The following is a 27,453-nucleotide window of genomic DNA, read 5'->3' on the forward strand; positions in this document are numbered from 1 at the left end:
CCAAAGGCATCATAGCTTAAATCCTCCAAGATCAAACAGTGTTGGGTGTGGCATGAGTATCATTTCCATCTGAAGACCCTCTAAGATGGCATTCCCTTCTGAGAGCCTGCCGATTTCATGATGACCGCCTGCAATGAGCAGGAGCTAAGAAGCAGACTCTAGAAAACACGAGAGGGATGTGTACAAGGAAGTTTTCAATGAAAGAACTGAAACAGGCAGATTCAGCATCCCCTGGAGTTTAGGGTCACAATAGGTTTCCTATCAGCTCTCCTCCACATGAAGATTGCCTGGACTAGAAAGAAATGTTTTCAGTAGGAATGAAACCCTGCCAAGATCTAGAAGTCCAGTTGCATTTCTTAGCCATAGGGAGGGTTTTGCCAGCTCATGTTGTTCTGCAAAGCTATTTACCTGTTCTAGTCCAACCAAGTCACTGAACATTGGAGTCTAATATTTGTGGCTGCATTCATATCCATTTATTTATTTTTAAATTGAAGTATAGTCAGTTTGCAATGTTGTGTCAATTTCTGGTTTACAGCACAATACTTCAGTCATATAGGAACATGCATATGTTCATTCTCATATTCTTTTTCACCGTAAGTTACTATAAGATATTGGATATGGTTCCCTGTGCTATACAGTATGAACTTGCTGTTTATCTATTTTATATAGAGTAGTTAGTATCTGTAAATCTCAAACTGCCAGTTTATCCCTCTCCACCCCTTCCCCCCAGCTGGTAACCATAAGTTTGTTTCCTATGTCTGTGAGTCTGTTTCTGTTTTGTAAATAAGTTTGTCTTTTTTTTTTTTTTTTTTTTAGATTCCACATATAAGTGATATCATATGGTATTTTTCTTTATCTTTCTGGCTTACTTCACTTAGAATGACAATCTCCAGGTTCATCCATGTTGCTGCAGATGGCATTATTTTATTCTTTTTTATGGCTGAGTAGCATTCCATTGTATAAACATACCACAGCTTCTTTGGTTTGTAGCTTTTTAACAATGTCTGTAGGTATTTCTTATGAATTTAAGGAGATCTGTTAGAGGATTGTTGATCCTTCTGGCAGAACTGCGGTTTGCCTTGCATTTTGCCTTTCCATGAACTACAAAGAGGGCCTTATCATTTGATGGTCCACTTAGTTGGACCCCTTGGTGTAGCCACAGTCTGCACCTGCAGTATGTCACAGGCCTGACCCACTGGTTTCCAAGTTTCCGTGCCTTCCCAGAGCTCTGAGCGTGGTATTGCCCCTTAGGCACATGGCAAAACTGTTCCTTTGGGTGTCATGTCCCCGAAGGGTTGGGGGAGTATGCTTATCCATGTTTGATACCTGGGGAGTCTTCTGGGTATTTGGGAGTTCTAGAAAGATCATTGCCCTGGAAGAGTGGTCAGATATGCCAGGTTCTTGGCCCATTCAGCTGCCTGTCTCTTACTTAGGTCCTACTTACTTAGGTCCTTAGACCTACTTACTTAGGTCACATCCTCTTTAGGACATATTTTCTTTCTGGTAAATTGATGGTTAGGGGATTCTGACCCAAGCCATGTGTCCCCTGGTGTTTGTTCCAAACAGCAGTGGATGACCTGGAGCTATTTTCCATATTTACAAATCTCAATGAGAATCAGACAGTGGTCCAGATGTTCATATGTATTATTACTTATTACTTATTACGACTTACCTAACATGTGGTTTGTTGGACAATATTTTGCAAATCAAGCATCCCTAAGAGAGACCTTCTCAAAGGAACACTTGGAGGGAACAGATCAGTGACCCAGAGATACGATAACCTCCTGCTGAAGTCTTCTTTATCTGACCTGTGACTTGAACAGGGATGAAAAACACCTTCAAAGGCATAAGAAGAGTACCATTTATCAAAAACAAAACCCACATTCCTTCCAGGTGAACTTAGAGGTTTACTATCAAGTGATACTGCTATTTGAATGTCAAAGTGTGGTCCAGGGACTGGCAGCATCAGCAACACCTGGGCGCTGGTTAGAAGGGCAGATTCTTGGGCCCCATCTCAGACCAGCTGAATCAGAGACTCTGGGGGTGTTTTTTCACAACCTGTGTTTTCACAAACACTCCAGGCGCTCTGGCTGTCTGCTAAAGTTGGAGAAGTATGAAAGCATTTTTAATCTCTCAGAGTAGCTTTGTAAACAGCATGTCACTTGATTTTCACCATCACCCTATGAATGTCACTTGGTTGACTTTTACTCACATTCAATATATGGCAGGCATGCAGGTAAGTCGAATGACCCAGGGTCATATAGTCAGTTTTTATTTATTTATGTATTTATTTTATGTATGTATGTATGTATGTATTTACTTATGTTATTTATGTATTTATCATTTACCTCTTGGCATGTTTGGTATTTGGCATATAAACATTGTATGTTTCTCCTCCACTAAAACTGACCCCAATTTGACTACCTATTTTTGGAAAAAAAAATCATGTTCTTTCATGTTCTCTAAGACAATTGGTTAGGTGAATCTATCTAATTTTTCATTTTTTTGCTCATTTTTTTTGTTATTTTTCTTGAAAGGTTGTGAGGTAATGGCTGTTCACGTGGGAAGTCTAAAATATGAATGGTATAAAATTTTAAAGACAATGTAAATGGCTGAATGTACCTTTCACAAAATTTTAACAGGTGAAATTTAAAAAGTTAAAAAGGAAGAAAAAGTAAACCCCCCCACAATCATCTCACCTATCATTAGCAATTTGTTTACATTCATATACCAATAGTCACATTTGTAGAAGTCATGTTATGCATGTTATTTTGTAGACTTTTTGCTTTCTTAATATATATCTTGAATATCTTTCTATGTCCGTAAATGTCATTCTTTTATAACCGTAATAATCAGAAACAGAAGGAAGTGGGTTGAGGGAGAGAGAGACTGACTGACTGACTTTAGGAATTGGTTCATGAAACTGTGCAGACTGCTAAGTCCAAAATCTGCAGGATAAGCTGGCACGTTGGAGGCCCAGGGAAGAGCTGAGTTGCTGTTTGAGTCTGAAGGCAGTCTGCTGACAGAATCCCCTTTTCCTCAAGAAAGGTCCGTCTTTTTCTTACGGCCTTCAACTGATTGGATGAGGCTCATTCACATCATGGAGCATAATCTGCCTTACTTAAGGTCCACTGATTTAAATGATTTCAGTCTTCTCTAAAAAATATCTTCACAGCAATATACAGACATATTTGAGCAACTCTCTGGGAACGGCTGCCTAGCCAACCAAGCTGACGCATGAAATTAACCATCACAAAAAATAGTACTTTTAATGGGTGTGTATATTTCATTTTATTTTTGAGCTATAGTTTATCCAGTCCTCTGAGGTTGGAGTTCAAGTTATTCCCAATGTTTTCATCCTTACACGTAGCACATCTTGGGCTATTTGAGTCATTTTTATCTTCAAGATCAACTCACAGAAGGTGGAAAGGAATGCATATTTCTAACGTTTTAAAGATTTGATTTCTTATTTCCAAATTGCCCTTGTGGACGTCTTTACCCTCTGAAACACCACTTGAAGATGTCAGAATAGGGAAAATGCCAGGCTGGCCTACCTTCTCCCTTCTTCCTCAGCCTGCAGGTCCCTGGGAACTGGCATGATGCTGAGCTCCTGGGCCACCTCCTCAATTGAAGAAGTAGCAGAAGCTGGTCCCCAGGCACTTCGCTGGCTGCAGCTGTACATCTACAAGGACCGTGAGGTCACCAAGCAGCTGGTGCGGCGGGCTGAGCGGATGGGCTACAAGGGCATATTTGTGACAGTGGACACCCCTTACCTGGGCAATCGCTTCGATGACGTGCGTAACAGGTTCAAGCTGCCACCCCAACTCAGGTAACTGTGGCTCTCTGGTCACCTGGGCCCCTGAGCTGGTTTTCCTAATTCTCTTGGCTCTTGTCATGATCTGGATCCAAAAAATCTCTCCAGTTTCCACACTGGGGCCCCGAGGAATTAGATCTTCACAAAACGTTGGTCCCACAATACGGTTGACTGGGATCTTGTCCAGGAATGATAAGGTCTGTATTCTAGAGCCAGTGCCCTTGCAGAAGAGCCACATAACCCTTAGCAAATCACACCCTCTATGTGAGTGTCACATACTTGAGCTATCGAACAGAGACAGGAATTGCCATATCCTTGTAAAAGTGAAAACTTTCTGTATCAGACTGCATGAAGGGCTTTGGGTGGCATGAAGTGCCACGTGGAGGGGGGACCCTTGATGTAGCCTGGGTTTGACATTGCGGTCCTAATCCCCTATTCCTTTGTTGGAAATCAAAGAGCCACCTTTTCATTTTATTTTTAACTGTATCTGGAACAACTCTGGCAGGGAAGGTTGAATAAAGCTAAACAAAGCCACACTGAAAAAAAAAAAAAAAGAGATCCAACTAAAGAGGAAACAGGAGGATGTTGAGGATGGTTACAGGGGTTTAGTTCCCTGGCGCCCTGCCATCTTACGCGTGGATGTCTGTGCGTGGCATTCCTTCAGCTGAACCTGGCTTGCCTCGTCCCCTCCACTGCGGACCCGACCAGAATCTTCCCGCCCTTCACGTTTTGTTTCAGACGTTCCTTCCTATTTCTGTGACACCTCCTGAATTTCCTAGGCTAACAGAGACTCTCGTCTACACTCGCAGTTCATTTGCTCACCCTCTGCCTTCCTCCTCCCTCTGTGTGTGTATGTATACGTACATATGTTTATGTATATGTACATATGTTTATATATACATGATAGGAGTGATTATCTTTCTAAAATAAAATTACTTGTAGAGCTGTGAAGAAAAAAGAAGACACCACATGTTTGGCTCCTTAGCTACTACTTCTTTCAACAATATGCCTCTTTTGTTGTGGTTCATCCATGGATCAAGATTCATTAATTCATTCATGGGTTCATTAATTTTTTAATTTTTTAAAATATTTTTTATTGATTTATAATCACTTTACAATGTTGTGTCAAATTCCAGTGTTCAGCACAATTTTTCAGTTATTCATGGACATATACACACTCATTGTCACATTTTTTTCTCTGTGAGTTATCATAACATTTTGTGTATATTTCCCTGTGCTATACAGTGTAGTCTATTCTACAATTTTGAAATCCCAGTCTATCCCTTCCCACCCTCCACCCCCCTGGTAACCACAAGTCTGTATTCTCTGTCTGTGAGTCTATTTCTGTCCTTTATTTACGCTTTGTTTTTGTTTGTTTGTTTGTTTTTGTTTTTGTTTTTTAGATTCCACATATGAGCAATCTCATATGGTATTTTTCTTTCTCTTTCTGGCTTACTTCACTTAGAATGACATTCTCCAGGAGCATCCATGTTGCTGCAAATGGCATTATGTTGTCGGTTTTTATGGCTGAGTAGTATTCCATTGTATAAATATACCACATCTTCTTTATCCAGTCACCTGTTGATGGACATTTAGGCTGTTTTCCATGTTTTGGCTATTGTAAATAGTGCTGCTATGAACATTGGGGTGCAGGTGTCATCCTGAAGTAGATTTCCTTCTGGATACAAGCCCAGGAGTGGGATTCCTGGGTCATATGGTAAGTCTATTCCTAGTCTTTTGAGGAATCTCCACACTGTTTTCCACAGTGGCTGCACCAAACTGCATTCCCACCAGCAGTGTAGGAGGGTTCCCTTTTCTCCACAGCCTCTCCAGCATTTGTCATTTGTGAATTTTTGAATGACGGCCATTCTGACTGGTGTGAGGTGATACCTCATTGTAGTTTTGATTTGCATTTCTCTGATAATTAGTGATATTGAGCATTTTTTCATGTGCTTTTTGATCATTTGTATGTTTTCCTTGGAGAATTGCTTGTTTAGGTCTTCTGCCCATTTTTGGATTGGGTTGTAATTTATCCACTAACTCACTCATTCATCCTAGCAAAAACAATGTATCTAGTCATCTAAAACTGAACTGTGATGGTCTTATCAGGTCCTTCAGCCCATCCCTCAGCAAGGAATTGTCCTTTTCCCTGGAAAATATTAGAATCATCTTGAGTCAAAACGAGGAACTCAGTGGAGTTTACTGAGACCACAACCCCCTTAAGCTACAGATCTCTCTTCCCCTTTGTTTTTAACCTTCCCTCTGTTCCCACCAAAATCGGCTCTTATGTTTTTCAGACCCAGGTGTGACTGATAGCCTTTAGGGCTAAAACTATTTGAACAGGAACCAAAATCCTTGTGGTAATGGAGGGCATTTTGGTGATGGGAACCATCCCTCTGCGTACATGAAGTGAGGGATGCTTTCTTTGGAGTCCTAACCCTCACTTCACGTGGACCGTTGCTTACTCTGTCTACGTATAAAGTTAACCGTTCTGAAAGAGCCACCATCTAAAAGATTCAAAATCAAATCAGCATCTCACAGAAGGACAAGGAGATTATCGGGGGACAGGAATTCCAGATTTATTATAGAATGAGCAGTATCTCAACCACCACGTAAGTCCACGGTCAGTCTTGAACAGGCGTCATGTAACTGCCCTAGTGCCCTGCGGTGTATGTACCGATGTGAGTGTGAGCCACATGGAAGTGAGCTGTGTGACACTATCTCCGTGATGCTTCCAGGCACGTTTAGGGTGTCACTTCTGTACATGGTACCGTTCAGTGGCCCAGTGACAAAAAGAGAAGGCGCTCTCCCTGACTGACAGCTGCCCATCACCCCACTCCACGCATCCCAGACACCCAGTTGCCCAAACACCCTGTCTTTCTAAAAGAACAAAAACAAAAACAAAAGCCCTTGACACAGTCCTACTTCTTGTCAGATTGGCCAGAAAGTAGATGGTTCCAAACTTCCCTAATATGAAATCTGAATTCACATTATTTCTCTATTTCGGTTGCCTTCATTTTCAGACTTGATAAAATAATTAGTTTCCCAGGATTTAGGCTTCTGCCAGGAAAGGTTCCTCATTGTTTCCCGTTGGCCATTTGAAAAGGAATTTGCTCTTCCGTTTCCTCCTCCTCTTGCTACTATTACTATTACTACCAACAGCAACAACAACGATAAATAATACAGTAGGTTTTTTTGTTTGTTTTAAGCTTGGGAAGCACTTTCTTGCTCTGGACAACAGATGTGTTTCACACGGGCACCTACTTAGCCGGGGGATGACACACGTGTTAATTCTGGCCGGTGTCTCCTGCTCCTTCGGTGCCAGGGCCACTCAGCCCCGAGCGGGAAAGGCCGCTTTGCTTTCCCCCGTTTCGCTCCCGGGCTCCTGCCCAGGTGACGTGAGGGACCAGAAGACAAAGGCCCTTTTCAGCTGTCCGTGTGCACAGGAGTGGCCCCTGTAACCAGCCTGTCAGATCTCCCGTCTAAAGATGATCAAATAATGAGCCACACATCCAGGCTGCGGGAGTGGGGGGGTGGGGGGGGCGGGGAGCATCCCGCGCTGAGCCCCGGCCCCCAGGGTCGCGCTGGCCCTGCTGGTCCCCCCGGGGCTTCAGGTCGGGCCAGAGCCCTGGGGTGGACACCTCGGCCCCCGCCCCCCCCCCCCCCCCCTTGCAGCAGGGAAGGCCGAGCCCACGAACGGGAGGCCCAGGCTTCCGCTGCCGGCCACGTGCGACTCCAAAAACTCATCTGTTACAGCCTGATATGAAATCAGGTTTCTTTCCGCCACTGACCTGACTCATAGAAGGTGAAGCCGGGCTGTTCAGAAGTGAGGTTTGGCAGGCGAGGCGGGCAGGAAATCCAGAGGAGAATGAGTCCGCAAGGCAGCGGCTCCTTCCAGCCCCGGCTACTTCCTCTGCCCGGAGGGGAGGGGGGCGGTCCCGATGCTCCGCATCTGGGACCAGCCAGAGTTCAGGAGTTTGGGCAGAGGCGCTTCCTGGTCTATATGCAAAACACATGTATGTGTGTATCATGAGTGGCCCGGGGGTGCCAGACTGAGGGGAGTAAGGCAAATTGTCATCCGCTCTCGGAAGAGGCGAGGAGTGAAGCTAGTTCACCAGACTGGCTCCTGAGGCTCTGAGGGCTCCTGGGCATCCCCGCAAGCTACAGGGGTGGCTCGTTTACCCAGGAGGATGGTTGGGCTCTTCAGTGTAGCAGCAAGGCAGTTAAGAGAGAAGAAAAGAAATTCCCCATCCTTGACGGAGGATCGAGGTGAATCATGACACCTACCCCTTCAGTGATTTGCCCGGGGACACGCCTCCTTACGCTCCGGAAGGATTTATTAAGGACAACAGCCCGGGCAGAGCGCGCAAAAAGGCGTCAGCCTGATGCTCTCTTCCCAGGTCTCTCGGATAGAAGTGGGCGGCGAGGCTCCCCGTCCTCCCCTGACCTCATCGCCCAGCATCCTCATCTCCAGCCGGGCTGCCAGCTCCAAGGCTTCCCCTCTGAGCTTCCCACCAGCCAGGCACGCCTGCGCCTTCGAGCCGAGCCTCGGAACGGACGCTTCCCTCTGCCTGCAGCCTTCTTTCCCCAAATCATTGCGCGACTAACTTCACTTCCTTTACGTTTTGACCTCAGGGATGGATCAACAAGTCTTCATATTGGGAAACCAAAATAAAAAATAAACAGAAGCGATCAGAACAGAGGTACAATGTGTGTAGGGATCTAGGGTTAGGGGGCTGGAGGGGAAGGGAAGATTGTGAAGGAGGACTCTAAATTATTTGGTTAGGAAAACATCCACGGCATAACTGTACTAAACAGAATAACAACCCTCTAAAGATGCCCATGCCCCAGTGCATGGAGCCTGCGAATACATTGCTTTGCACGGCAACATGGACTCTGCAGATGTGATTAAGTTAAGGACCACGAGGTGGGATGGTTATTTTGGATTGTCACAGGAGGCCTAGTGTAATGAAAAGGGTCCTTGTACGAGAGAAGAAGGAGTGTCAGGTCTGAGAAGGCGATGTGATGGGAGATGCAGAGGTTGGGGCGGTATCGCCAGGCATCAAGGAATGTATGTGGTCTCTAGGAGCCGGAAATGGCAAGGAAATGGATTCTCCGCTAGAGTCTCTGGAAGGAAAACCTTGAGTTTGGTCCACGTTTTGGGCTTCTGACCTCCAGAACTGTCATATACTACATTTGTATCATTTTAAAGCTTCCAGGTTTGTGTTTGTTACAGCAGCAACACAAAACAAATACAACAACACAGCTCTGCTCATTTCCTCTACAAGGTAGCTTCTCCATGGGGCCAAGTCCAATAACTGTATTTCAGCTTTCAAGTTAAGCCTCTACCAGCTCACATCCCTCTTATTCTGCTCTAATTTTTTTCTTTATTTTATATTGCACTTATGTTCTAACAGTTTTCATAAATTACTTATCGATTATGTGTTGTTTATTTTCTGTCTTCCCTTGCTAGAATGTCAACCATAGGACATTTTTGACTTCTTTATGAAAATTCAAGCCCATAGTAGGTGCTCCATAAGTAATGTTGAATCAATAAATAAAAATCGACCAGATCGTAAGAGATTTACCCAATAAAACAAGATTAGTAAGAAGCTGAACAAGGGTTTGAGCTCATACTTAAAATCCTTGTCCTGAACTTTTCTTCAAACTGCCCAAGTCACACCGAAGAAGAAATTAGCAGGGCTACACTCCAATGTATTTCCCTAACCACAGAATTAAAGACTGGATTCCATGTACCAACTCCTATACATATTATGAAGGTCTCTCTCATATTGTGTTGATATGGTATGTCCTACTGGTTGTTATTTTATAATTTGTTTCCCACAATGGAGACACAGTTTTAATGTCATATTATCAATACCTACAATACATAATATATATTTCTCAATAATAGTCATTATTAGTAGTGTTACCATTGGTTACTTAATCATATCAACTTTCTTTAGTAGTTGTTATGTTTTTATGATGCTAACTTACTAAAAAAACAAATAATTTTTATATTAGATTAAAAAATGTATTTGGGAGCCCTTCAAGGCTCCATGAATCCCTTACAAAGAAGAAATTCTATCCCTTGCCTTTGGGTCATTAAACAGATTGAGATTCGAAGAATTAAGTCCCAAGTAATCATTTTATTATTTTGATGTAGCCCCTTTCCTTCCTTATGAAACGGAATACTTTGGTTATCAGAAGCCGCTTTAAATGTTTTTTTTTGTGTGTGTATATGTCATGATTCTAATAAAAATAGCATTCATGGAGGTTTCCTTCAGAGCCATTGGTAAAACACTCCATCGTGGGTCTCTGTCAAGATATCTGAAAACTTTTTCTTGGCTTCTGGCTTTGAACAACGTTTTAGAGTAACAACAAGGCTTCATTGTGCACTGAAATTTCTGTAAGGCAACATTCATTCAAGTGTTGATCTGCATTTCGCCGTCCAAGAATAACAACAGTTATTTATATAATTTTATCCATGTTTCTGTTTTTTCCTATCCATTTCACCCTTTCACCCCACCCCTGCTGAAACACTGTAGCTTGTTTGGGATGGGGGTGGGGTGCTACGCAGAGAATATACACATACAGATATTATTCTTTATTACCTCTGGTTCTGCTGTGAGATAGACTGGACTTTTTTCTTATTAACAATATTATTTAAAAGGTTGGAATTTAATATCACTTAATATCACTTCCAAGTCATGGAATAGGTTTCCATAATAAGAATGTGTTTGTTGACCAGAGGGTTAGCTTGATTCAAGTTAGGATGACCACAGAAGGTCAAGGTTTGTGATGAAGTGTACAACCCTAAGTGGTTTGATGAAAAGAAATGCCCAAGTATTTCAGCTAAAATCCAAACTGAAGATCAACAAATAGGTGGATACCAGTATGACTCTTATGGTGCTGGAATTTTTTATGGCCACCTGAGTCAATGAAGTTATTGGACCTACTGTTCAGTCCTTATTGAGAAAACTTTGTCAATGGTTTGAATACAGTTATGCAGGATGTGAATGTTCATGTCCTTAAAAATGACATATGCCACCTAAGCTACACAACCAGCTATCTCAGCTGAAATCACACTAGAAGCATTAAACCAAGTTTTATATTAAAGAAAGTCTTGTGATTCTCTTTAAAAGTTTAAAACTAATGTGCTATTTACTTCTAAGTTTATATAAAAATTGTTATAGTCTTGACTCTAAGATCCTTTCTACGTTCAATGGCAGATTGGCTAGCAGTGTAATTTTTAATGCGCAGAAGAGCAAGGTGAATCCAGGTCATTGTCATCATTCAAAATCAGCCTTTTAGAGAAATGAAGTAGGCAACTGGATTTGGGTATAGGTGGCTAAGTAACATGGATGGTACCGTTGTGTATCCAGATGGCCATCCACCCAGTTAGTGGGCAGAGGTACAGGCAGGAAAGACTCTGTCCCTACCTTGAAGAACTACCAAAATCTAGTCGAGATATCAGGATATTAGACCAAGAGATAAGACTTCAGGTGTAGAGTAAGCCAGGAGCAGAGTCTTCCAGGTGAGTCAGAGAAATACTGTTCTAAGCTGGGTTAACAAAATTGAGACATACGAGAAGGCAGTGACTCAGTGAAGCTGTGTCTCACTTTGGGTTCCTCTAGGAGCAGAGTGTAAGCCACTGGATTCACTGCAAGTAGTTCCTTCGGAGGGTGAAGAGAATACAGGTAGAGGAGTGGGGAAGAGGTGCAACTGAGGGAAAGTAGGGAATAGTGGGCTTGTTATCAAGATAGCTACAGCCACGGGCAACTGAAGCTTACTCCTGCTGGGAAATTCTGGGAGAGCATGTAGAACTCATCTCAGAGTTAGCCTGCCTAGGGGTGAAGGAGCTGGGGTATTTATACTCCAAAGTCCTTGACACTTCAAGTCTACTGTGTAGGTGACTCCGGAGCCAGGAAAAGTCATGTGTATTAGTCAGGTTCTCCAGAGAAAGCAAACCAATAGGCTACCCATATCTGTATGACTGTGTCTGTATCTGTGTCAACAGAGAAATTTCTTATGAGGGATTGGCTCATGCGATAGTGGAGGCTGAGAAATCTCACCGTCCACTATCTACAAACTGGAGGCCCAGGAAAGCCAGAGTAGTTCCAGTCCAAACCCAAAGGCCTGAGAACCAGGGAAGTCCATGGTGTAAGTCCCAGTCTGAGTCTGAAGACCCAAGGACTGGAGGCCAATAGTGTAAGTCCTGGTCCAAGCCTGAAAGTTTGACAACCAATAGCAGGAGATGAAGGATGTCCCAGATCAAACAGAGAGAAGAGATTTGTTCTTTCTCTACCCTTTTGTTCCATTTGGGACCTCAACAGATTGGAAGATGCCCACCCACATCTCTACTCAGTCGACTGACTTAAGGGCTACTCTCATCTGGAAACATCCTCACAGACACACCCAGAAACAATGTTTTATCAGCTGTTGAGGCATCCCTTGGCCCAATGTGGCTGACAAAACTAACCATCACACCATAGGCAAAGAAAGGAGAGCCTTGATAATTGGAAGGCTCGTATCCTGGTCAGGATTGTCAGGAGGGCTGGGAAGTTGGAGTTCAACAGGCAGAGAGCCTCAGAGAAAGCAACTAAATGGAGGACAGAAAAGCAGGAGCTGACAACTCCCCTGTGGGGACGCACTTCCCACCTCTCCCTGTGCTCAGCACCGGCACCACAGGGAGATCAGGGCAGGCAGCAAGGAGAGCCTACATGGGCAGCGGACAGAAGGTGTTGATACATGCTACTGCAGTTCCCAACTCCTCTAGAATTTTCCACAGGGACGTCAGAAGGTTTATAAAGTCAAATTCAATTGCCAGGATGCAACTGAGATCTGGGTGGAGAGAATGTAATTAAGAGTCAAGAGACCCAGCTGAGAGCCCAGATAACTGCTTTAGCTAGTTTTATATTTGTGGGCATCTTATTCTGCACTTCTGGCTTTATTTTCTATGTAAAATAGGGATTATAGAGTATCAATTTTATTTTCTAAAAGTTTTTTTAACTGTGGATATATGAATGTCCTTTGTAGATTGTGATGCACCATGCAAATGTTCATCTTTATCATTAGTGTGCCCTGCTGGCTGAAAATAGTGTCAAATCTATTGTTTATATTCATAAACTGGCTTAAAACGGTAGAGATATTGGAACTTGGCCAAACATTTTTCCTTTACACTGATTTATTTATATATAAAAAAAGCCTGAGATGTAAAATAAACTTTAAGTGACCAATTAAGTCCACTATGTTGTCACATTTAGCCTGGAATCCTCCATCAAAACATGGAAAATATTCATGCAATCAACCTGTAGATGGTTGAGGAGTGAACAGCCCATTGATTTGAAAAGGGTAACTTTTTTTTTTTTTTTCCCACTGAATGCTTCATTGTAAAGATCTCTCTCACTTTGGGAAGTTTCTCATTTTATGTATCTCTTGATTTCAGAATGAAAAATTTTGAAACCAATGATTTAGCATTTTCTCCTAAGGAAAATTTTGGAGACAACAGTGGACTTGCTGCGTATGTGGCTAAAGCAATAGACCCGTCTATCAGCTGGGAAGACATCAAATGGCTGAGAAGACTGACATCACTGCCGATTGTTGCAAAAGGCATTTTGAGAGGTTTGTTTATTTCTCTACTTGCGTTCATACTGGTCTTATGGTTCTTTATGGATATGATCATGATAATTTTAAGGGAAAATAATCAGAAAAAAATTAATGTGGAAATAGAGACATCCCAGCTCTCAGTTCTCCCTTTTGATGTTAGTAAGTACCTCTTTAATCTCAGGGAGTATTCTGAAGGAGACTTAGACTCGCATGAAGGAAGAAGTTAACCTTTTCTAAAGTGTTGCGATGCCACCGCGTTATTTGGAGCTGTCACTGAATCACGGAACTTGGCGAGATCTAGGTAGAAGGTCTTGAGTTCCCTGCTTTGGCTGAAAGCTGCTGACAGCTGCTCAGACCAACAAGAAGCCCTAAGGAGGCTATTGTAACAGCCAGACCTGCTTTAAAAGGCTCTCTGTTTTTCTCCGGTTCCCTCCCTGTACCAATGACTAGGGCTGATTTTTGAGTGTGGTGAATCCCACATCATCTCCCATTAAAGAATGGCCGACTAGAACATAAAAATCTGAAAACATCAAGCTGTGGGTATGAAGGAACTTGACTCCTTCCTCAGTACCCACATGTATTCAGATCCCACAAGGAGGTACCGATGACTATAATAATTGGGAGTATAAATGTGTTCACCCACAAAAATGTTCTCCTGGCTTTGAAAACATTTTAAAAAGTACTATTATATAGATGACTGCCAAAAACATATTACTTTAAATGGAAATGTTTAAGTAAGTGGCTCTGGGATGAGAGATTCTATTAACTTATCTCAGGGTTAACAAAGACTTAGAATCAAAGCTTTCTCATAGGTTTTACCTGAATTGCATGAGTCACATGGGCCCTGTTTCTAAAACTCTAGGCTTGCTTCTGGCTTTATTTAATCTTATGTATGCAAAAATAAGCTAACACAGGTAAAAGAATGGGCCTAATAGAGCTTTTAAGTAGTGGCGATATGTTTAAATCAGGATCTTTCTTAATCTGTGCTTTGGAAAAAAAAAAAACTATTGTTATATTCTTTCCTGTTGATCATTGTCTTCGTCCAAAATTTCTGTGGATTATACTTTATTGAGTATATCCTGAGATTACAGACACCTTTAAACAACAGATCCACTCACCTTACTTGCATCCATACTGTCACCTAGGATTGTTAGTGCCACTTTGTTTCACTATACACAACTGTAGTACTAAAATATTGACCTGAAGGATCTTCCCCACTTATTCATTTATCCATTTACTTGTTCACTCATTCATTTATTTCATAAACATTTATCATGCTTACTGTGTGCTGAAATAAAATAATTTGAGGTACTTGGCCAAAAGGAGACCCCGTTTTTGTAGAAGACAGACATAAAAACAAGAATTTGGGTGCAATAAGATGTTACAGGTGCTGGGGGGAGCGTATAGCTCAGTGGTAGAGTGCGTGCCTAGCATGCACAAGGTCCTGGGTTCAATCCCCAGTACCTCCATTAAAGATAAATAAACAAATAAAAACCTAATTACCTCCCCCTCCAATACAAACAAACAAACACAAAATTAAAAAAAAAAAAGGATGTTAGAGGAGCTGAGGTTGAAATCTATGCCATATGTTTAAAATCGGGTTTGGACAATTAGAGAACTGGGTTAGGGAAGGTTTCACTCCAGAATGAAAGATGGTACTGGAATTTTGCCATGGTATCAGGTCAAGAGACTCTTTTTGAAATTTAAATCGTCACAGAATACAGCAAAATCCTCCATGAAAAAACTGTATGAATGTCTATAATCAGAGAGAGCTCAAAAGCAAGAGAAGGAGAGATGGGGCATTCTGGCATTTGAAAGGAAATAACTTATTTATACATGTACAGTTTACATTGCCTAGTGTGTCTGTAACTATTTATTTCATTTATTTAACAAACAAGAATCATCTCTATGACAACCACCGCATCAAGCTTTGCTATATGCTCAGTCAGTCTGGGTGGAGGTGGGGGAAGGGGTGGCAAGGCTGGTTCTGGGAAATCTAGTTCTCATCATTTCATCCAGGAGTCACATGGATAGATTGAAGGTCATCTATCCTCTTTCATTTTCCTTTTACCAGAAAGGCACAGATTGTTTGTAGGAACATGAAGTCATGGGCAACTGGGAAGTTCTCCATGAAATATCCCCCCTTCTCACCATGTTAAGAATTGCATTCTAGATGCAAACTGGACTTTAAGATGTAATCTCTTGCTGTGGTTAAACTCTGCCCTTGGAAAATTCAACACAAACTCCAAACATGTACTTGAGACCGGATTTGGTCTTTGCCAGAACTCACGCTAACAAACAAATGGCTTTATGAGCAGAGGCATAAGTTTTAAAAACATTTTTTTTATTATTATTAGAAAAATTTTTTACACTAAGCTTTCTCACTTCTAAAGTGACTTATTGTTTCTCAGAAACTTCTCCAGTTATTTTGCTGTCTACATTTTTAAAAGACATGCTCAAAGAATATTCACTTAGTATTCCTGGATTGTGTTAAAAACTTCTACCATGTAGTTAAGATGTAGTCACTAAACTCCCGTGAAATAGCACAGAGTCCTGGCTCAAAGGCTCCAAAGGCTTAAGGGTGAACCTTGAGTCCTTACATTTCACCTTGGCATTTCAGATTAAATACAGAAATAATGTGCTAATAAGACAGCCAACAGTGCTGTTCACGATTGACTCTTGTGTTTTGTCAATCAATTAATGTATTAACTAGCAAATCAACAAATGTTGAACGCCATAACAGCAAACTCTAAGGATTAATGAAAATATCCCAGGTTCATGAACATTTTGCTAGGTCAGACCATCCTGACCCTCTTGTTGAGATAACATTGTTTTTTTCCTCTGGGTTAAAATAAAATGTAAAATATGGACAAACGTTCATAAGCAACTGATAAAAAAGATCGCGTATCTGGTCATGAATAATTTCTTTCTTTGCTTCTCTGGATACTCATGATGCTATGTTCTGAGCAACCATTCTGTCATTTCCCCTTACGTTGCCAGCACTGCCTGGAAGAATACAGAAAACCACTTGAAATGATAAAAGATAACAAACTATTACTTAAGTAACACTTACTTCAAAATGAAAGGCTCTTAAAAATCGTAATCCTCACTAGGATGAAAATTTATTGTTATAAACAAAACTCAAATAGATGTACTAAAGCATCCAGCAAATGAATCTACCGACTCTCTCCTTAGTTCATACACCCTGTACCATCTGATGAAAATTAATAATAGTAATAATAGTAATAAGTTAATATTTTTCTGAGTCAGGTGCTTTCTAAACACTCATTCAACTCATTTAATCCACTGATCAACCTTATGTGAATTATGATCCCCATGTTGTGGTTTAGGGCACCAGTGGACACAGAAGTTAAGTAAGTTGCCACTTACATGGCAAACAGGTAGCAGATATGGGATTCAAATTCAGGTAGTCTGACTACTAAGCCTAAAGTGTTAATCTCTTTTTCATACCGTATGAGATCAGTTTATGGACAGTATTCAATATCTCAAAACACAGGTTGTAGCTACATGATGGCAGATATCTGCATATAAATTGGAGGACTGCATACATCTTCAGTCCTGGGGTTCAAAAAATATTACAGTTCATATATTTTGATTTTTTTTTTTTTTTACTTTTGATTTTATGTTTAGTGTCACATACACAACTAGATAACCAGAGCAATTCCAAATACATTTTACATTGTTTCTTAAGGTTAGTAATGGAGACATCTAAACTTTAAAAAAAAATGCTATACTACGTCTCTTTATTAGACTAGGTAAACTCATGCAAACGTTAAAGCTGAGGTGGCCCTTAAAGCCAACACTGGCCAAGTGTGGCTATTCTAGTTAATTAAAATCAAGTAAAAGTTAAGTTCCAGTTTCTCACGTACACCACCACACTTCCATGACTCTGTGTCTGCATACACTACTGAATGGACTCACATAGATCTAGAATATTTTTATCATCATAGAATGTTCTATTGGACAGCACTGTATTAAGGCTGTGTCTTTAGAGAACCATTTTCCAATCATGTTTTAAATAATAGTATTGGGCTTCTGGTTCAAAAGAGTGGACTGGGCACATATGTACACTCTTATCAAAACTGAGACACCACCAAAATTATTAAGTAAAGAAATCCAAAAATATATAACACATATGACAACAAAACAAAGGAGGATGAGGGGCACAGAAGGCAGAGAGACATTGAGAAATTTTTGAAAGAAACAAAATATAAGGGTGCTTGTTGATGGGAGGAGAATGAAAAGAAAACTGCCCCTGAAGATAGTCTTGGAGGGAACCCTGGAGGCAGGAGCAAGTCATATAATAAGATGCCTGGGGCTCCAGGTGTCTAGTGTGTAAGCGTGACAGAGCTGGAAGATGGACAGTGGAAACTGAAAGCAAGGAGATTAGTTGGAGTTCTGTTTGTGATGCTCATGCTCCAGCCAGCAGTCTAGCCCCCTGCCCTCACCTCTTATGCAACAATAAACAACTTGGCCTTGCAGTTTGTTCCTTCTTAATGAGATAAATGAGTGCTGGGACAACCTATGGGTGGATGACATTCACAACATGTCATGACATTGTCCTCATGCTGACAGTTGAGGATCCCCCGTCCAGTAGACCCTTAGTTGACTTTCTTCCTCTTGTCTCCACATGGAGCTCCAAGGATTTCTTCTCCAGGCAAAGACTTGGCAGGGATAAAATTGATTTGAAAACAGCCCCGGAAGCCTCTACAGTAGCTCCCTACTCTTTCTTCTCTAAATATAAACGAAGAACTTAGCATCACAAGGCATTTCAGAAACACCCAACCATAAAAGACCAAAGTAAATACATAAGAAAGCTGATCCCAGGGGAAAGAGATAAAGCAAGAACAAGAAGTTTAAAAATTCCAAATGACAGACTCAGGGAAGTTGAAAATATGCTGAAATAAGAAGAGGCTGCCATGAAAAGAAAATCAGAATATAAAAAAGAGCTCCCAGATATTAAAAACATGATCTCTAGAATTAAAATGAAATTATTGATTAATTGAACAGTACGGTCAAAGTCATTTCCAAAGTGTAAAAAAAAAAAAGACAACTAGAAAGAAAATATAAATAAATGAAGGAGAGACTTAAAGACCTTTTAATATGTCCAATATGCAACCGATAGGGGTTTTGGATAGAAAAATAAAAGAAAGAGGAAGGGAAGAAATTATTAAAGACAGACATTAACTGAATGCTGGAGACATAAATCATTAGACTGAGAAAACCAGTTACAGCTTATTACATCCCTTATGAAATTTCAGGAAAAAAAATGTATATCAGGAGAGAAAACAAACATAAAGCAGGTTACTTACAATGTAACGGGAGTCAAACTGGCATCAAACTTCTTGTCAACGACAGTGGGCCTGGAAGGCAATGGAGTCATGTCTTCAAGGTTTTAAGGAAAATGATTTTTCAACCTAATATTATGCCTACTCCAATTATCACTGAAACACATGAGATGGTATTTCAATGCTCTGTAAGTTTACCTCCCCTGGATCCTTTTAAGAAGTCACAAAGGAATATAGTGTAAACAAATGAGAACACTAACCAATTGAAAGCATACCCTTGACTAGAAATAGATTCAACCTGGTGGGAGCAGCACCAATCTAGAGTAAGGCCTTGGGAGCAGGATAGGGGAGGAAGGCAGAGGGCTCTGGGGGATAGCTTCCAGAGGGGAAAAAAGATGATTAAATACATTAGATAGATTAAATACATTCAAACTGGAGGGTTTGAAGCTTGAGGAGACTCTAAAGTCATATGATAAATGGAGAAAAAAAGAAAAGAAGGGCAATTGGAAATCTCGGACAAGCTGTGCAATAAAACATGTATGGTCCAAATGGGAAGCAACGTTAAAATATAAAATATTAATGAACTAATGGAGTTGGGGGAAAAGTCGTCTTTCAGTCCTGAGGCTTGGGCCTTTTCCTCGTGAGAGGCTTGGACATTGCTGGTGAGACCTTATAAGATGCCATGCATGCTTGGATTAAAACAGGTCCCCCAAAACAGTTACATTTTACACTGAAACATTGGATTTTATATTTAGTAAAAAATAAATGTAGAATATCAATAGTATATCTAGTATATAACAAACTGCCTAATACAACATAAGTTTGCAAGTGACTAGATAACCTACAAGATAGCTTGGTGGTAAACTCTGGAAATTCGTGTATCAGATGACCTTTCATGCTGCAGTTGACCCTTGAAGAATGCAGGTTTGAACTGCATGGTGGATGTTTTTCAACTGTAAGCACCAGGGGACTACACCAGCCGGGTTGGTTGAATCTGTGGGTGCAGAACCACAGATACAGAGGAACCACATATGTGGAGGACTGTAGGTTACAAGTACTTTTGACTGCATGGAGGGTCGGTGCCTCAACACCTGCCTTGTTGTTCAAGGGTCAACAATGTATCTCAGGGTTTGTCACTGTGTTCCTTAAAGGTGGATTCTTTAATAATAATAGTGACACTAAAATAATAACAACATGATGATGACATGATGTCTTTGTTGGCTGCCATAACAAAATACAGTAGACTGATAGGATGATTTCAAGACCAGAAATTTATTTTCTCACCCTTCTGGATGCTTGAGGTCTGAGATCAGGGTGCTAGCATGGTCAGTTTCTGGTGAAGGCTTTTCCCCCAAGTTGCAGATGTCCGCCTTGTCACTGTGGGCCCACATGACCTCTTCCTTGTGTGTGCATGGAGAGAGAGAGAGAGGAGCAAGCTGTCTGGTGTCCTCTTAGAAGGGCACTAATACCATCATGAGTGCCCCACCCGCATGACCTCATCTACCTCTAATTACTTCTCCAGGAATGCATCTCCAAATACTATCACATTGGAAGTTAAAGCTTCAACACATACATTTTTTTTTTTAAGGACACAAACATTCAGTCTATACCACATGGGTTTAACATTTTCATATATCTGTAATTTTAGAAGAAAAGTATTACTAGCATCATTTTAAAAAGTGGGAATATTTAAAAACCAGTATTCCATGAAACACAGTTTGGAAAATGGTGGTTTAGATAAAACTTTCAAACTATCAGTTTTACAAATTCTCTTATGACTCCTTGAAAATAAAGATTCACAGGACAGTTTCTTAGTCAGGTTTACCCTTGATCTTTGATGAATTTATAAATATATATAGTGTTCTGATTCCATCTGCTTAAGCTTCCAAAATCTGACTTCACTGCAACCATGGGCCAACTATTTTTGAGTGTTAAACTTGAGAACCAGTGTTATTTTCATAATTCTATCAGCAAATGGTTTTTATTGGGAGAATGCTGAGCATAATAGTTTAAAATATAAAATAAAGTTGGAAATTGATTTAAGAGAACTTTATTCTGTTTTAAAACTATATTTTCAGAAATCAATAGATTCTGAAGCATGACTAGAGATGTAGTATATATTTTAATATTATATTTTTTGATTTAAGAGAACTTTATTCTGTTTTAAAACTGTATTTTCAGAAATCAATAGATTCTGAAGCATGATTAGAGATGTAGTATATATTTTAATATTATATTTTTATTTACATCAATGGGCAAAATACATTCAATTATAGACCATTATCACTTAAAATAATTACTGAAGTTATAACTTTGTATTAAAGAATCTTTTTGAAATAGACTTTTTCATCACCTTTTACCCTTAAAGTGCTTGTGACATATATGCTTTTATGCTGTCCAAACTGTAGAGGAGTAATTATGTTAAATACTAAATAATATGATCTTGTTAATAATAAAAAAATATTTAGCAGGGGTACTTCCTTATGAGGATAAATACATTTTAACTGCATGCCAATTTATTATCTATCAATCACTTTATTTCATCATTAAATTGTTATAAATGTTAACCTTTTCTGGCTGAAGAAACCGTCACTATTATTCTAGATTTAACCCTTGGGTGTATTTCTGTGCTAACTGCAAGCAAGGTATATACGTGTGAGGTGAGGCTCCCTTTGACTGGGAAGCTTTGGCCTTAAAACCCAAGCCATCTGTTAAGCTGCCTTTTCCACACGATGGTTGTCTTGTTCTTTCTAGGTGATGATGCCAAGGAGGCAGTTAAACACGGTCTGGATGGGATCTTGGTGTCAAATCATGGGGCTCGACAGCTCGATGGAGTGCCAGCCACTGTGAGTTTTTATTTCTACCCCAGTTTTGACCTCAGATTTTAAGTTTAGTGGCAAATAATTACCCAAATTAGGTCATTATTCAGTCTAATTATTTATTGGTGAACTTATAAAAGCCTGAATTGAATGAGCAGGCATTTGTGGGCAGGGATTATTCTTGTATTCATAGATATACCATTAGGTATGTTGTAAATTGGAGTATGAAAGAAAAGACTATGCCATGAGTTTCCTGGAGGTGGGGGTTGAGGAGCTACAGAGTGAGAGCAAGAGGGGAAAGAAGGTAGACGTCCTACGGCCCAGGGAGGAGAGGTCCGCTGCAAATGAACTACTTTGTCGGAGCTGTGAACTACCTTGACTGCACAGTGGAATCACCTGGGAAACTTTAAAGAATCCTAATGCCCAGGCTGCACCCTACATCAATCTAGCAGAATCTCACAGGGGACCCGGAGGAGCCAGAGTTGCCAGTAATTATTACAGCTACCCAGGAAATCCAACGTGCATCTATGGTATTTACACACCACACACACTATGCTAGGTATATCAGGGTCCAGAATCCAGGTATGAAAGTAAACTAAACTGGCTGGAATGATGTGGGATGGAGTTAATTACAAAGGAGAGCAATTAGCCCCCAAAGGGACAAGAGCCAAGGAGCCCAAGCAGGAATAAATTTTAAGATCAAGGACTGGGGGAGCCCAGAAATGGATCAAAATTCATGCAGGCAGATGCATATCCAGGGGTGGATTTCATGGATCCATGATCCAGAATGGTGGCTGGAGCTGAAGGTGGGGGTGTGATGTTAAAAAACGGCTTCCTTACGTGCCGTCCACTTGCGGAGACGTGACCAAGATGCTTTTGGATGAGGCAATGGGGTTGCAATTGCCTTTCATCTCTGCTCTGCTCCTATGCAGTTTTAGAAGTGGGTCTAAAAGTGGAATGGGAAGGGTGGGATGTGTTTGGGGAATCCTGAGTAATCAATTTTGTTTGCAGTATCTGATGGGAGTGGGGAACCTGGGAAATACACCTCCTCAGACCAGTCAGGGAGGAAGTCCTTGAATATTATGAGTCATTGGATATGCAATAGGAAAGCCTTTGTTTAGCAGCAATGAGTCTTACAAATTGGACTGAGGCAGGAGGCAGGAGGCAGGAAGACCAGTGAGGTGGTCTGAATCATTATGGTAGCCAAGGGAACAGTGATGCTACGGGGCAGAGGGAAGCAATAGCCCCTCCAAACCTTAGTTTTTTGTCTTTTAAAGTTTAAAAGTCAATTAGATGATTTCTCTGGTGCTTCTAAACTTTAGTATTCCATAATCTAATTTATCATAGGCAAAGCTAGCGCCATGTGACAAAATTTAAATGTGTATGTAAAATAATGTGGATGGACATTCTAGACCATCATTTCTGAGCTGGATCATCATATGCGTTGCTCTCCTTCTGTCAGAACCATTTCATCATAGTTATTATGGGATGGCTTTAATTGAGATGAGCAGTTGAATGTCTTCAAACAGTTGGAAGTAGAACAGAACAATTAGGTGAGCCACGTAGCAGTGGGTTCCTGGTTCCTTAAATCAGCAGGTTGGTTTAGCTAAATCCGTAGATGTAGTATAGGTCTTAGGGCAGATTGAATGACTACAGGGGGATACTGGATACAAATATGTATATATTTGCACTTAGAGTTTTTCTTGAAGCACTAAGGGGCTAACAGTAGGAACGAACCAAGTCTTTGGACACAGTCAATAATTAAAATCGTAAAACTGGAAATTTTCAGCCCTTTTCAATTTAGCATGACTTAGACCTATCTTTTTAGGTGATACTGAACACTGCCTGCAGATAAATAGAAGGGAAGAGTGAAGACCTCCTTTGGGCAGAGGGAAGTTGATCACAGCTCAAGACTTTTCCACAGATTTATGCCTCCCCAGTATATGAAGACGTAGACTTAGTGTGCAGGCCAAATTAAGTTTGTTTTCTAAAAATAAAATCTAAATCTACTGAAATCACATCTAGCTAGGTTTTAAGGGGAAAATATCTGAATGGTGTGGTTTATTTCCCTCTGGCTCAGGGGATATGGAAACTTATCTAAAAGGGCTTTTTGAGTTGTGGTCTCAGAGACTGTTTCTAAAAAAACAATGACCCTCCCCTTTGCATGATGTGTACATGAGAGGAGATGCTTGCTTGAATTTTGCCTCATACTTTTAGAGCAAATCTCAGGCCCATGACGATGAGTGGAGTGTGAAAAAGGATTCAGTTTATAGCAAAGGTGTTTTTGGCTTTGAAGTGAGTGGCAAAAAGCTTAGAGGAGGCTGTGGTGTAGAATTTTTCAGTATATTCAAAGAAGGACTTGCTCTCCTGAACATTCTGTGACATCATAAGTTGGAGCCAAAGAGGCAGTGTGATGTCATGGGAAGAGCATTGAAATGAACCCAGATTTTGGGTTCAAGTCCTTACCTTACCTCTTCTGAGGGCTGATAGCTGGGTAAGTAAGTTTCTCAGACTTTTCAGCCTAAGCCTCTTCATAATGAGTGTTGTGTTGGTTGCAAAAAATAAAGCTGGGTTGTATGATTTCTACATTTCTATAAATCACAGGGTTTCCTTTATGGAGAAATACTCATCACTAGCAGTCCTAAAATAGGAGCTTAACTTTGATTCATCTTAACATATAGTGCCACTGAGACCCACAGCCAGATTTCTGCTACACCAAAGAGTTTAAAAATAAGATCACTGCAAAAGCCGTAATAATGTGGCCAAGATTGATCTTGAGGTAGTTAGAGAATGATATGACAGAATCAAATCAATTTCCAAAATCCACAGTATAAGAATATCTCAAACTGGGGTCTAAAATCAGACTCTCTGGAGTCTTTGAACATTCAGAGCTTTCTTCTCCCCATTATTTTTCAGTTTTGTTCTGATAAGCTTAAAATGTGACATTCTTTTTTAGTGAAAATTCTCAACTGTAAAATATTTTCGTGTAATATATTTTGGGTTGTTAAATCAGAATTTCTAAAATTGAGCCCTAGGACAAGTTCTATGAGATCTAAGAAATTTCATTTTTCCTTCTAAAAGGGATTCATGAAATTCTACCTTTGAGAAACACTTGATGTATCAGTTAGATTTTGCTGTGTAACAAACCACTCTGAAACTTGTCATTCTGAAACTTACTGGCTAAAATCCAATAGCCATTTATTCATTTCACAACTCTGTGAGTTGGTAATTTGAGCTGAGATCTGCTGGGAGGTTTTTCTGGTCCTGGCTAGGGTCATTCATATGCATCTGTGGTCAGCTGTTGGGTCTTCTAGGACAAGCTGGTTTAGGATGACCTCAGCAGGGATGGCTGGGCATCGCCTCACATCTAGCACATTAGGTGGGCTGGTTCTCACAAGGTGACGGACTTCCTAGAGAGTAAGTGGAAATATGCAAGGCCTCTTGAGCTCTAGGCTTAGAACAGGCACACTGTCACTTCCCATTCTATTAGTGAAAACAAGTCACAAGGGGGATTCAGATTCAAGGGGTGGGAAAACTGGCTCTTTTAGCCCCATTTCTCCCTCATGATGAGAGAAGCAGAAATGTCACATCACAAGGAATTGATGGTCAGGAGAGAGATAGTTGCAGACCTTTTTGCAATTGCAAACAATCAGCCAGATCTATGTGGACCATGCTTGTTAGAACTGGCACCCCACTCCCAGCTGGGGCTGCCTGGGTGGGATAGAGAGTCAGAGGAGGGTTTATGGGCAGTGGCCTGGAATCTGTCTCCTTCACGTTAACTCACGCAGTTCTGGCTTTATCTGCTTTTGTTTGTGTTCATCAGTTTGGATTTGGGATCTTTAAAGGGATTTATACCTAAAATATCTGAAATCAAGAGTATAACACTGGTTGCTCTAAGAAGGTAGAAAGATGAGAGCCCCCTGTGAGCGGGAGTTTCATGGGATATGGAGGACCTGGAAGAGTATGCCTTGAGCAGGAACAGGAAAGAGGAGACTCTTGGGGAGCCAGAGTCCTGTGGGATTCTCTTTGGATACTTAAGCTGCCTGGCATAGTGTCTTGGATCCACCAGGTCATCAATAGGGTGTTTGATAAATCAATGAATGGATGGATGAGTGAGCAGTAATATATTGGAATCTTACCATATTTTCCTGTAACCCCGCTGGTGCTAAGCCTACAATTAGTTGTTTGAAGAACTACTAAGGAAAGAAAAGCTGAAATGAATGGTCTCTTAGATGTGCAGCAAGCTTGAAAGACGGAAACATTACAGTCATAAAATGGTGGATTTGTCTACTATATTTATTTATGTAATCTGCTCTGATCAGAATTATTCTGGGTAACGTATACCCAGCACAACTACAGCTACAGAAAGAGGAAAGGGAGGATAGAAATGCCCAGCTTCAGATAGAACATCCTTGTCCACGGAAGCAGGAAACACCAGTCTGGGCTTCGTTGTATAACCCAGGATTCACATTTTAAGTATCCTTATTCGTTTGCTTTTTAGGCCAGGTTGGGCATTGGAAATATCCTAAACAGACTGGATGTGCGTGACTTTGAAAATGTGTATTGAACCCGAGCTAGCTAATATTTTTCTTTGGTTTTGGTTTCAAATGGGGAAATATGCTTAATTATAGCTTGCATCATCACTTGGAAATTGTAGCATTTAGATGTTGATGTAACTTGCCTGACTGTTAAAGGAGGACTATGTATAGGTAAAGGGACGTATGTAAATGGATCCAAAGCATGTTTGGCAAGGCAGAAAAGCCAGAAGGAAAAGGGGAAAATCACGTTACCTGCCAAACGTTTAGGGGCCGTGTGCCAAATGTTGCCTTCACTTCCTCCAACCTTTTACATAAAACTCTCTTTAAGTTTAGCCTCTGAAATTTTAGAGGAGAAGTGAGAAAGCCTTTGAGTGATTTCAGCACAATTATTTCTGGAAAAACTGCACTTGAATGTATGGTAGCTTCTTCTGTTTGCATTTTAAATGGAGATTGGGCTTAATTTTATATTTAAATATTTGGGGATGCAGATGGGTAATTGCTACAGACTTCGACCTACTGGTCATCTTGTGAATTGTTTCCACTTTCAAATGCAAAGATTTACATCAAAGCAGCCAATTGTATCAGCTATTGGCTGTTAACTGAACTGGCTACAGGCCAACTTTGTTAGCTGTTAGTGCATGATGCTGTAAAACTAGACTCCAAACTCAGTGATTTAAATCAACATTCTTTATTCCCAGGAAGCTGTGTGTCAACTTGGGGTCTGCTGATCTGGATTTGGTGCTGGTTAGGTGGCTGTGCTCCAAGTTTCAGGTCCAACTGGGCTTGGCTGGGAGAGCTGGGCTTGCTGAATATTTATCCTGGGTCTCAGCTAACGGGGAAGCCTTGGCCAGGGGAGTCTCCTCTCATGGCAGATGGCACAGATGCAAGAGAAAGTTGTAATGCGGGAGGTCTCTTAAGGCCTCTGCCCAGAAATGGCACTCAGCCACTTCTGCTCACGTGTCATTGGCTGAAGTAGGTTGCAAGGCCAAGGCCACTGTCAAGGAGTGGCAAATGCACTCTGTTTCTTTCAGTAGGGAACACTGCAAAGTGGCCCTGGGAAAAGAGTGGGTTCAGAGGGGTATTAAGAGTTGGGACCAATAGCGCAATTTACCAGATCAACCTCAAGGAAGATCTTATATCCTCTAGTGCTGATATAAACCCATCAACTGCCAGTCAGGATGAGGCCCTTGAAGGTGCACGACTTTACGTTCCCTAAAAGCAAGACAAATCTTTTCAGGGGGACTTCTCCGATGTGCAGCTGGATGCAAAGGACTTTGGACAGGAAATCAGAAACTAAGTTTATTATGACTTATGGTGTTTGCATTTTTATACACCACTGCTTTCACCACAATCTGAGGATGAAT

At 40.9% G+C, this 27,453-nt stretch overlaps 1 protein-coding gene across 1 annotated transcript in view; it reads left to right on the forward strand.

Annotated features, from left to right (window-relative positions):
- Window positions 1–27,453, forward strand: part of HAO1 (hydroxyacid oxidase 1) — a 47,281-nt gene that overhangs the window by 15,182 nt on the left and 4,646 nt on the right. Inside the window, exons 3-5 of the mRNA XM_010972714.2 lie at window positions 3,574–3,829; window positions 13,263–13,438; window positions 21,487–21,578. Coding sequence (XP_010971016.1) covers window positions 3,574–3,829; window positions 13,263–13,438; window positions 21,487–21,578 — 524 coding nt within the window. The remainder of the gene's footprint in view (window positions 1–3,573; window positions 3,830–13,262; window positions 13,439–21,486; window positions 21,579–27,453) is intronic.

The sequence above is a fragment of the Camelus bactrianus genome, chromosome 19 (genome assembly GCF_048773025.1).
Source record: "Camelus bactrianus isolate YW-2024 breed Bactrian camel chromosome 19, ASM4877302v1, whole genome shotgun sequence".
NCBI lineage: Eukaryota > Metazoa > Chordata > Mammalia > Artiodactyla > Camelidae > Camelus > Camelus bactrianus.